Here is a 12040-nt window from a genome sequence, read left to right on the forward strand (position 1 = left end):
AGGGGGTACTTGCAATGAAATAAGATTAATTTTTGTAAAGGTATTCTCACAGTTACCAATTAAAAGAACAAACTACTCATGTTAGATGCAGATTCATATTACACATTTTAGAAAGGCTGATCCACAAAATTCTACTGAATGCAGCAGTTGCTGCGGTGGCCGTTGGAATCCTTGAAGCGAAGTCGCATTTTGGGGTGATACTTCTCCAGATAGAAGAGCTGCTTGCTGTTAAATGCACCACGGCGCTTTCTGGAAAGCATTAAAATAATCATTAAACTTTAAGACATTTTTGCCAAAAAAATTAAAATGACTAAAAGTTTGCTCCAGTGCAAAACTTGAATGAAACTGGCTGGCTATTGTTCCAATGAGATTCTTGCAAAAGGGAAGGTTAAAAGTTAACTTACTGCCGTATGAACTGAACAGCATCCTCGTATTTCATCCCGCACTCAATCAGGGCTAGGGCAACTAGCACTGGAGCTCTGTGGGAAAGAAACCAAATCTAAGCTATGGCTTTCCAGAGTTTCCAATTTTAATATTCTAACAACAAATTGTAACAAATACACTATATTAAAACGTACATGAATTGTGTTACATTTACTTATTTCTTGAATATGCACACACTTAAAACACTACATATACTGAATCACTTAAAATTACCTTCCAAGGCCTGATACACAATGTACAGCAATACAGCAACCTGGCTCATCTCTAAATTTAACCCTAAGCAGATTTAACCAATCATCAACGATCTGGTTAGAGGGAGGAGCTCCATCATCAAAGGGCCAATCCTGCACAATGCAGAAGTAAAATAAATAAAAAATACAGGCAAAATTTAGTTCAAGGATAAAAACATACTTAAATTTAGTCTTAAAAATGACACAACTTTTCATTTTAGTGAACTGGGTCATTTGGACTTACCAAAACCTGAATCCCTTCTTTAACCACCAGGTTTGCATCATACGTGGCTTCACAAACTCTAACAACAGTGGTCACCCCATACTTCTTCAGTTCCTGATGGGTGGGACATAATATTAGTGAGGTAATGTTCTGCAATAACAATAATTATGAACACCTTTAATTATGATCTTTAAAGAGAAAAACACAAAATTGTCTATGGAAAACATCATTTCACTGTGTTGAAATGGTCTAAATGAACACTCACCTCAATGAATTTGTGAAGAGTTGCATTATTGGGGTTGTGGGTAATGAGAAATCTCATGTTTTTGTAAGTGATCTCAACTGGTGCAGGTCGATTCATACGAGCCATTTTGACTACTCAGAATGGCTTCAGAATCTTTAAAAACGAATGGGAGAAATGCTCTCCTGTAACAAAAATTGGCGGATACAATCAGGAGAAAGAGATATGACCTGGTGGAGGTGGATTGGATTTACAGTGAGAAAAATGAAGGAAAAACAAAAAATTATAAAAAAAAACAAGACTGCTCCTCTGGTGAGGGTGAAGACGCAGGGCCGATAAGGACAGTGCACTTCAAGAGATTTTTTTTACCTCATCCAGACCCGCCGACTGCTTTGGAAGCCCGCTCTCCAAGCCTGTTCCCGCCAACGTTAAAACTGTAACTCAAGTCTCTCTTCCAATGAGGTAGCGAGGCTCAATGTTCACTTCTCTGCATAAACGCCGTGCTGTGCCTGGCAGTAGTCCCCACTGCCCTTCAGAAACTCCATAAATGTGTGACCCAAAACACCACAGAACTGCTGCAAGGACACAAGGAACAAATCACAAGCCGTTGAGACATTATTGGGAGTGACAGCGCAACAGGTTTCCATTAATGCTATATTAATCATTCACCAATTTCCCAAAACATAGGAAATGTCAACTGCTGGATGCTGATATGTAGATTGCAGGGAAGCCAATGGCAAATACAATGCTGATATATACACACATATATATGTATATACACATTGACAAGGCTGTGCAAATGTTTTGCAATAGATAGAGGATAAACCTTTGTTTATCATCCAAGATGGCACAGTTATCGGCCAATGTCAAATATAATCTCAAACAGGTCTATGACTAATTTCCAGTCAAGCAACAACTAACTCAAAAGTCAATACCTTTCCAACAACTTTAAATTTACCTTAACTCCTTTTCCTATAAACAGAATGACTCATAGGTGAGTCAGTAAAAAGTATGCGGATCACTGTCAGCTGAATCTTAAATAAAACACGAGCAGGAGTGTAAACAGGTTCAGATAAGATTTCTGGGAAAATTGGCCTCTGACTGGAAATCTACATGCGAGGACGCACACATGTATCAGGCTGGTCTATAGGATTATCAGACACTAAACCTCTTTAGCAAATCCCTTTAAAAACCACTAACCTAAAGCAGCAGTATCTTAAATTGTCATGTAATTTAAATGAAAGGCACAGCTTGTTAGTTGGGTTATTTCCCCAAGCGTGTCTTCCCAATCGAAAGAAAAGGCCCCAAGCTAGGTCCATTAAAATGATCAGATCTTTATTTTACGAATAAGTCCACTTTTAAGTGTGCTCAAATATTTGAATTAAATACGGATTAATGCTTTTACAGATTAATTAAAAAACGGATTAATGCTTGTACAGACCAAAACACACTATTAACATTAGATTTTTGACAAGTATAGACACAAAGACTTATGGTTGGCTAATGTTAGCAATGCGAAAACAACACACTGCAAGTACAACCATTATCAACAAAACTCCATTTTAACATCGTAATGCTCTCTGCCTTCCACATACTTTATTTCACTTGAATGAATCCGAAACAATTAGAAATAAAATAGGGAAACGTCGTGCTCAACTCTCATCGACGTAGCTGTGTGGCTAACGTTAGTATAGCTAACATTTTACTTAACGTTACAGCTCTAATATGTATAACGTTATACATGATATTCACATGTTTAAAATAAAATGCATTGAGCATATAGTAGTTTAAACCGTGATCGTTAAGAAAAGCTGTTTTGCTCTCATGCTAATTAGCACACAAGAGGAGCTCGAGACTGAGACAAAACTCATCGAAAATAGACGACCATGCCGTTTCCAAACATTCATATTTATATGTCCAAACGTTTAACTTACTGGGATATGCTTACTCATTGAAGATTGTAGCTTAATCATAAAGCCGGTCCGGAGAAAACTGTGCGCTGAAATTGTTGTGGTGTTTGACCATACAGCACTGCCGTGTGTAATGAAAGTCTCCGGCAACCGGTTACAGCTGGACTCAAGAAACCACGCCCTCACCCTACACAGACACTTCTCCATAAGCTACTCCTGATTTTACCACAGTTTATTTACACATGAAAATGTAAATTATACATAAAAGAACAATAATAACAACAACAATGATAATTATAAAATACTAATAAATGTGTATTAACATACATTTGCTGTAAAATATGATTTTAATATATATATATATATATATATATATATATATATATATATATATATATATATATATATATATATATATATATATATATATATATATATATAAATATATATATCTATATTCACACTTTAAATTCACCAAAGTGGCATTCAACTGATCATAAAGTATAGTCCGGACATTACTGATGTAAAAAACAGCACCATCACTATTTGAAAAAATTCATTTTTGATCAAATCTAGACAGGCCCCATTTCCAGCAGCCACCACTCCAACACATTATCATTGAGTAATCATCATAAATTGCTAATTTGGTGTTAGAAAATCACTTGCCATTATATCAAACACAGTTGAAAGCTATTTGGTTTGTAAGTGAAGCTTAACATTGCCTTTGTGTTTGTTTCTGAGTTGCCACATGCAAAAGACTGGCATGTCTTAAGGTAAATATTAGGTCGAAAATAGCAAACAAACAAAAAAAACATCTTTATCTAGAACTCATCAGTCAATCATTGTTTTGAGGAATGATGGCTATACAGTTGCTTGAACTTGCCAAAGAAACTGAAGATTTCATAGAAAGGTGTACACTACAGCCTTCGAAGGCAAAGGACAACTTGCTCTAACAAGGAAAGAAAGAGATGTACAACTAATACTTGTCCTGTGTCCTGACTATACATTGAGGACAGTTGAATGTCACTTTGGTGAATAAAAGTACAAATTATCCATAAGAGCAAAATCTGTACATTATTCCAAACTTTTGGCCACCAATGTATACACACACACACACACACACACACACACACACACACACACACACACACACACACACACACACACACACACACACACACACATGTTTGGTTTCCATGTTTTATGGGGACTTTCCATAGACATAATGGTTTTTATACTGTACAAACTTTATATTCTATCCCCTAAACCTAACCCTACCCCTCAACCTAATCCTCACAGAAAACTTTCTGAATTTTTAATTTATTATGATTTATAAGCTGTTTTCCTCATGGGGACCGACAAAATGTCCCCACAAGGTCAAAAATTTCGGGTTTTACTATCCTTATGGGGACATTTGGTCCCCACAAAGTGATAAATACATGCTCGCACATACACACACACTATCTCACAAAAGTGAGTACACCCTCCACATTTTTGTAAATATTTGATTATATCTTTTCATGTGACAACACTGAAGAAATGACACTTTGCTACAATGTAAAGTAGTGAGTGTACAGCTTGTATAACAGTGTATAATTTGCTGTCCCCTCAAAATAACTCAACACACAGCCATTAATTTCTAAACCGCTGGCAACAAAAGTGAGTACACCCCTAAGTGAAAATGTCCAAATTGGGCCCAAAGTGTCAATATTTTGTGTGGCCACCATTATTTTGCAGCACTGCTTTAACCCTCTTGGGCTTGGAGTTCACTAGAGCTTCACAGGTTGCCACTGGAGTCCTCTTCCACTCCTCCATGATGACATCACGGAGCTGGTGGATGTTAGAGACCTTGTGCTCCTCCACCTTCCATTTGAGGATACCCCACAGATGCTCAATATGGTTTAGGTATGGAGACATGCTTGGCCAGTCCATCACCTTCACCCTCAGCTTCTTTAGCAAGGCAGTGGTCGTCTTGGAGGTGTGTTTGGGGTCGTTATCATGCTGGAATACTGCCCTGCGGCCCAGTCTCCGAAGGGAGGGGATCATGCTCTGCTTCAGTATGTCACAGTACATGTTGGCATTCATGGTTCCCTCAATGAACTGTAGCTCCCCAGTGCTGGCAGTACTCATGCAGCCCCAGAGCATGACACTCCCACCACCATGCTTGACTGTAGGCAAGACACACTTGTCTTTGTACTCCTCACCTGGTTTCCACAACACACGCTTAACACCATCTGAACCAAATAAGTTTGTCTTGGTCTCATCAGACTACAGGACATGGTTCCAGTAATCCATGTCCTTAGTCTGCTTGTCTTCAGCAAACTGTTTGCGGGCTTTCTTGTGCATCATCTTTAGATGAGGCTTCATTCTGGGATGACAGCCATGCAGACCAATTTGATGCAGTGTGCGGCGTATGGTCTGAGCACTGACAGGCTGACCCCCCACCCCTTCAACCTCTGCAGCACTCATACGTCTATTTCCACATGAACTCAACTTCTTTGGTCGACCATGGCGAGGCCTGTTCTGAGTGGAACCCGTCCTGTTAAACCGCTGTATGGTCTTGGCCACCATGCTGCAGCTCAGTGTCAGGGTCTTGGCAATATTCTTATAGCCCAGGCTATCTTTATGTAGAGCAACAATTCTTTTTTTCAGATCCTCAGAGAGTTCTTTGCCATGAGGTGCCATGTTGAACTTCCAGTGACCCGTTTGAGGGAGTGTGAGAGCAATGACACCAAATTTAACACACCTGCTCCCCATTCACACCTGAGACCTTGTAACACTAATGAGTCACATGACACCTGGGAGGGAAAATGGCTAATTGGGCCCAATTTGGACATTTTCACTTAGGGGTGTACTCACTTTTGTTGCCAGAGGTTTAGACATTAATGGCTGTGTGTTGAGTTATTTTGAGGGGACAGCAAATTTACACTGTTAAGCTGTACACTCACTACATTACATTGTAGCAAAGTGTCATTTCTTCAGTGTTGTCACATGAAAAGATATAATCAAATATTTACAAAAATGTGAGGGGTGTACTCACTTTTGTGAGATACTGTATATGCATACATATTCTTATGTACTGTATGTATTGCATTGTGTAGCTTTTATTTGCAGTACATGACTACATTAACATTTATTCATTTAGCAGATCCAAAGACACTAACAAATGAGGAAAAACACAATTACAACTACAATTACAACAATATTTGATAATTAAGATCAAACAATATCTGTGGTGTCGCATTACAAATTTCAAACAGACCAAGTTAGAACTGAATTATGCTAGACAGCATAAATAAATATCTTCGAAAGTGCCTATATAGCTACATATTATGGTCCTGAATGCAATATATTTAACTACAGCTAATGTTCTCACTGTAAATACAAGACCAGGGCTACACATTTTTGACTTGTTCTCATATAGATCATCATAACACATAATCTACATAATATAGGTTAAACATGATTGTGTAAATGTATGCAGGCGATCTGACCTTTTCAAAGAATTAATTTAGGCTCCTCTATCATCATCATCATCATCATCATTTTTTATTTTTTTTTAAAGCCAATAGATAAAACTAAAAACTTTTGTTCATTGTAGTTTAGAACATATGTCATGGCTTATTCACTAATAATAACCTCTCTTTCAAACAAATGCATCTTTCTAGTGTTGTGATGAATGGTGTGTTGTGGGCTGTTGAAAACAGCTGATGTGCAAAACCTCACAATAGATGAGTAGGACTGAACAGTCTGGACGGTTCATGCATTAGGTTGGGGAGAGAAAGGGAAATGATTGATTTGTTTCTGTCTCTGTTAGTCAGTTGTGTGGGACACTTTGATTGGGGGCAGAAACTTATTACTTTCCAGGCATTCATGTAAAAGAAATTTGCAAAATGCAAGAATCTGAGGAATCCAGAGATCAGGTAAAACCTTCTATCTGCAAACTTTCTTATCTGCAAGAAGACTATCTGCAATTTCTTTCTTTTTCTTGTCGTTGAATGTAGTTTGGATGAATTTAGTACTCCTTTTGGCTTTTTTTTTGTGTTGTGTGTAATATTCGGTTTTAAAGCTACAATTATTACACAATATACAAATATTATCTTCTTCAGGAAACAATTCCAGACCAGGTGGATGGAGGAAGTTTGAGTGCAGGAAAGAATAGGGGTGTAAAGGCAAACAAGAAAGGTCTTTCCTCCTCTGACTGGGAAAGAAAAGAAATATATGTACCCCTTGTGCCATCAAATGTACCCGTTCCAGACCCATCAAACAACCCCATCCTCATTTCCATTGGCCCTCGTCATCATTGTACCTCTGTTTCCAGTGAGTCCCAGTACCAGGGTTTCTCCCAGGAAGATGACTACACTAATAGGGATGAGTGGAAAAGGGAAACTGAGCAATGTCACCCACTGACAAACGAGGGTCACGTTCCCAAGCAAACAATGGAGGAACTGAGAAGCGTGTTGCGTGAGAGCTCCCTTTTGACCGCAAAAGGGCAAGACGATGGAAGGAGTTACCCTCCGGGGCAAAGGCTGGATTGTAAACCAGATCAAGTAGCCTCCACAAATTTCACCACCTTCAAGCCCCTTTCAGAGATCTCTAAGAAAGCATCCAGACTAAGAGAAGGAAATTCCTCTAATTGGGATTCTGGTGGGTCATCGAGGACTGATGGACCCCCAAGCAGATCCTCTGGTGTGAATTCACCCACTGTTGAGAGATCCCACAGGGATGAATCTAACACATCACACACTGGTCAGTGTGTTTCTTTGGCCTTTCTGCTATTTGTAACAAATCACATACTTGTTGCTTAATTCTGCTTAATGCTTAATTGTTAATTCTAGGGCAATCTTTTATTGTGCCAGACAACCAAATAATTGAAACCTCATGAAATACAATTGCTTTTAGTTGTCTCATTGTTATGTTTTATTTTATTTCATATTTCTACAAGAAAACAAGGATAGATCCCAGGCCCACTCTTTCACATCTCAAAGCTTCATCTCTGATGTTGAGCACATAAAACAGCAAATTGCTCATGAAAATATAAGCTTTGTTTGCTTCGAGGCCACTGATCTTCATGGCGTATCCCGATCCAAGACGATTCCAGCTCGGTTCTTTCATGTAAATGTTTAACTGCTAATTCCTTCTATTATTATTTTTTATTTTATTTTGCAGGCTTATCCTTGTTCAATAGACATTATATTCTCTAAAACGTAAACGAATATCCTGGGTTCAATAAAAGATATGCTCAGTCCACAGCATTTGTGCAATAATGTTAATCACCACAAAAAATAATTTAATCTAGTCCCCATTTTCTTTAAAAATGCAAAAATCGGGGGACTGGGTAGCTCAGAGAGTAAAGACGCTGACTACCACCCCTGGAGTCTTAAGTTCAAATCCAGGGTGTGCTGAAGTGACTCCAGCCAGGTCTCCTAAGCAACCAAATTGGCCCAGTTGCTAGGGAGGGTAGAGTCACATGGGGTAACCTCCTCACGGTCACTATAATGTAGTACGCTCTCTGTGGGGTGCATGGTGAATTGTGCGTGGATGCCGAGGAGAATAGAGTGAAGTCTCCACACGCACTATGTCTCCGCAGTAAAGCGCTCAACAAGCCAAGTGATAAGATGCACGGATTGACTGTCTCTGATGTGGAGGCACCCGGATTGAGGCGAGTCACTAAGCCACCACGAGGACTTAGAGCGCATTGGGAATTGGGCATTCCAAATTGGGGAGAAAATAAAAAAGAAGCTGACTATAACCCCTGGAGTCGTGAGTTCGAATCCAGTGTGTGCTGAGTGAATCCAGCCAGGTCTCCAAAGCAACCATATTGGCCCAGTTGCTAGGGAGGGTAGAGTCACATGTGGTAACCTCCTCATGGCCGTGATTAAGTGGTTCTCGCTCTCAATGGGGCACGTGGTAAGTTGTGCATGGATCACTGAGAGTAGCATGAGCTTCCACATTCTGTGAGTCTTTGCGGTGTCATGCACAGCTAGCCATGTGATAAAATGCGCGGATTGACGGTCTCAGAAGCGAAGGCAACTGAGACTTGTCCCCTGCCACCCGGACTGAGGTGAGTAACCACACCACGAGGACCTAGTAAGCAGTGGGAATTGGGCATTCCAAAATTAGGGTGAAAATGGGATCAATTAAAAAATATAAGAGAAAAAATCGAGGTTACAATAAGGCACTTACCATGGAAGTGAACTGGACCAATTTGAGTAGGGTTATAAGGCAGAAATGTGAATCTTTTAATTTTATAAAAGCACTTACATTAATTCTTCTGTTAAAACTTCTTATTTGAGCAGTACATTTTTTTAACTCATCATTTCTAGTCGTTTTAGGGTTTTGAGGGTTTATGGCGTTATGTTGGAATGGGAAGGAAGTAAATTTGATAAAACTTTACACCGAAAAGATTTTATCACATGAAAATTATGAAGTATCTTAAAAGTATTTTAACGTTTACAAATTTGCCCCATTCATTTCCATTGGCACACTGTAACCCAAATTTGTGCTTTTTTAAAAAAAAAAGAAAAAAGGAGGGACTACTCAAAATCAGTTTTTGTGGTAATCAACATCATACCACAAATGATGTCGATTGAGCTTAACTTGTATTGAACCCAAAATGTAATTTTAGTGATAGCTTTAACTCTTTAGTGTCTCTTGCAATGATATTGATCTTAATTTTGAAAATAGTGGAAAAGTTCAAAGAAAAAAATATTTCAGTATTGAAAAACTTTATTCTTCATTGATACCACAGGAAAAAGCAGTATATGGCATTCCTATGCCAAGAAGCTACCTGGAGTTAACCTTGAGCCCCAAAGTTAATGAGGTTGATCATCCAAGTGCAGTCAACTTCAGCAGTGATGTTCTCCTGGTCCCAGATCTCTCCACATTCCAGATCCTACCCTGGGCAGACCAGACTGCTCGTCTCATTTGTGACCCTTGTACGATCACAGGGGTTCCTCTTCGCACATCACCTCGCCTTATAGCCAAGCAGATGCTGGGTCAACTCCAGAGCATGGGATTCTCGCTCCACTCCTCCTTCACATATGAGTGCTGTATCTTTGGGTCCCCTGAGAGATTGGGCCCCAAAGCAGTGTTCTTCCCTGCCACCACTCTGTTGAGCAACTATGATCTGCCCTTCCTACATAAGCTAGTCAGGGGCATGTACAACATGGGTGTGGATGTTGAGAGCTTTTCATCTGCCAACGGACCAGGACAGATGGAGATTTGCTTCAAACCCAGGTTCGGGATTGAGGCCGTTGACAGCGCCTTCACCTTCCGTACAGGAATTAAAGAGATGGCAAGGAAGTACAACTACATCGCCACCTTTTTCACAGATGACAGCATTCACAATTCTGGGTTACTCTCCCACAGCCTCTGGGATGCCAGTGGAAGGAGGAGCCTTTTCCATTCTGGCGATGGAGAACTGTCAGAGATCGGCAGGAAGTGGCTCTCAGGTCTTCTCCACCACTCTCCTGCACTAAGCTGTCTCTTGGCTCCAGGGATCAGCTGTCGGAACCAGCTTTCCAAAGGCAAGAAAGATTCCAAGCACCAGCTTTATGCCACATGCGGCTGCAACGACAACAGCTGCGACTTCAACGTGAAGGCTCATGGTGGACGGGAGACACACATTGACAACAAGCTGGGTTCGGCAATGGCGAACCCATACGTTGTGTTGGCAGCCACAATTGCAGCAGGACTGGATGGTATTAGGTGTAATATCAATGCTGAACAAGCCCTAAGCAGAGCTCCCGTGCAGCAGAAACAGTTCCCAATCCCTGTTAAAATGGACGATGCTTTAGTGGCCCTGGAAGAGGACAGTGTGATTTGTGGTGCACTGGGAGAACCATTTGTGCAGTATTTTATTGCCATGAAGAGAATAGAGATTGAAACCCAAGAGCAGGATGCCGACAGAAACAAGGGACTTGAGTATTTTATTTAAAGATATAAAATTCCAAGCTATTGCTGAATCTGGTGAATGATTTTGTGTATTTGAAACACTTAAAAATACATTTATTGACCCTCTGGTGTAGTATTGAAGAGAAATAATACCTCCTTTGGCAACAAATAAAAAAATAACAAAATCATGCAACTGACACACTGACTGCTTTAATTTATAGAATCTACGTAATTTAAATGCAATGTAATTAATTCCAACCACGTGCCAGAACAGAATAAACTATGTAGCTAATGTATCGCTATACGTTAGTAGTAATATATGGTATGGTGAATAGATTAACTAAACAAAGATTCAACTTTTTACATTTGTTGAGCTAGGTCTTTAAAGGGATGGTTCACCAAAAAAAAAAATATTCTCTCATCGTGCCACCCCAGATGTGTGTGACTTCCTTTCTTCTGCAGAACACACATGAAGTTTTTTAGAATAATATTTAAGCTCTGTAGGTCCATTCAATGCAAGGGAATGGTGACCAGAATTCAGATGGTCCAAAAAGGACATAAAGGCAGCATAAAAGTAATCCAGTGGTTAAATCCATGTCTTCTGAGATGATATGATAGGTGAGGGTGAGAAACAGATCCATATTTAAGCCCTTTTTTTCTATCAATCTCCAACTTTTACCATCACCGAATAGTAAGGTGACTGAATGTGAAATTGAAAGTATAGATTTTTTGTAAAAAAGGACTTATTGATAATTAATCAAATATTGATCACCCAAACCTATAATATCACTTCAGAAGACAGGGATTTAACCACTGGAGAATTACTTTTATGCTGCCTTTATGTCCCTTTTGGACCTGGTCTGATCACCATTCACTTGCATTGTAAGGACTAACAGAGCTGAAAACTAGAATCCATCAGGTCTTACTGAAATATTTCATGATAGGTTCTGCTGCTTTAAAGTGGAACATCCAAGATAGCAATTCAGAAAATATTAATTGTATACAATTTATCTACTGAAATAGCATTTTTTTAATTTTTTTATATGTCTATTTAGGTTAGAGCACAATGATTAATTTTAAGTTTAACTTAATCCAG

General features: G+C 39.3%; 2 protein-coding genes across 3 annotated transcripts; one reads left to right on the forward strand and one right to left on the reverse strand.

Moving 5' to 3' along the window:
• Positions 1–7: 7 nt before the first annotated feature.
• On the reverse strand, positions 8–3193 carry LOC127632495 (protein tyrosine phosphatase type IVA 1-like). 2 transcript variants are annotated; one of them, XM_052111096.1, is made up of 7 exons: positions 3073–3193; positions 1508–1713; positions 1163–1323; positions 919–1011; positions 658–788; positions 405–479; positions 8–249 (listed from the first exon to the last, which is right to left on the reverse strand). In XM_052111096.1, the coding sequence occupies exons 3-7, from the start codon at positions 1265–1267 to the stop codon at positions 132–134; spliced, it is 522 nt and encodes a 173-aa protein (XP_051967056.1). In that variant the 5' UTR covers positions 1268–1323; positions 1508–1713; positions 3073–3193; the 3' UTR covers positions 8–131. The 2 variants fall into 2 exon arrangements, with proteins under 2 accessions (XP_051967056.1, XP_051967055.1); XM_052111095.1 differs by having other exon boundaries at positions 1163–1713.
• Positions 3194–6817: 3624 nt separating this feature from the next.
• Positions 6818–11463, forward strand: LOC127632489 (lengsin-like). Its single transcript, XM_052111082.1, has 4 exons — positions 6818–6971; positions 7158–7797; positions 7994–8163; positions 9800–11463. Exons 1-4 carry the CDS (start codon positions 6942–6944, stop codon positions 10985–10987), a joined length of 2028 nt encoding a protein of 675 aa, XP_051967042.1. The 5' UTR covers positions 6818–6941; the 3' UTR covers positions 10988–11463.
• The last annotated feature ends 577 nt before the right edge of the window (positions 11464–12040 follow it).

Source organism: Xyrauchen texanus, chromosome 39 (assembly GCF_025860055.1).
Source record: "Xyrauchen texanus isolate HMW12.3.18 chromosome 39, RBS_HiC_50CHRs, whole genome shotgun sequence".
NCBI classification, from domain to species: Eukaryota; Metazoa; Chordata; class Actinopteri; order Cypriniformes; family Catostomidae; genus Xyrauchen; species Xyrauchen texanus.

Excerpts from the sequence above, each read along its gene's own strand:
- LOC127632489 (XM_052111082.1), top strand. The coding sequence starts at position 6,942 with ATGCAAGAATCTGAGGAATCCAGAGATCAG. Across the intron at positions 6,972-7,157 it reads CTGAGGAATCCAGAGATCAG|GAAACAATTCCAGACCAGGT; the intron begins GTAAAACCTTCT and ends TATCTTCTTCAG. Across the intron at positions 8,164-9,799 it reads TTCCAGCTCGGTTCTTTCAT|GAAAAAGCAGTATATGGCAT; the intron begins GTAAATGTTTAA and ends TTGATACCACAG.
- LOC127632495 (XM_052111096.1), bottom strand. The coding sequence starts at position 1,267 with ATGGCTCGTATGAATCGACCTGCACCAGTTGAGATCACTTACAAAAAC. Across the intron at positions 789-918 it reads AAGAAGGGATTCAGGTTTTG|GATTGGCCCTTTGATGATGG; the intron begins GTAAGTCCAAAT and ends TGCATTGTGCAG. Across the intron at positions 250-404 it reads GCTGTTCAGTTCATACGGCA|AAAGCGCCGTGGTGCATTTA; the intron begins GTAAGTTAACTT and ends AATGCTTTCCAG.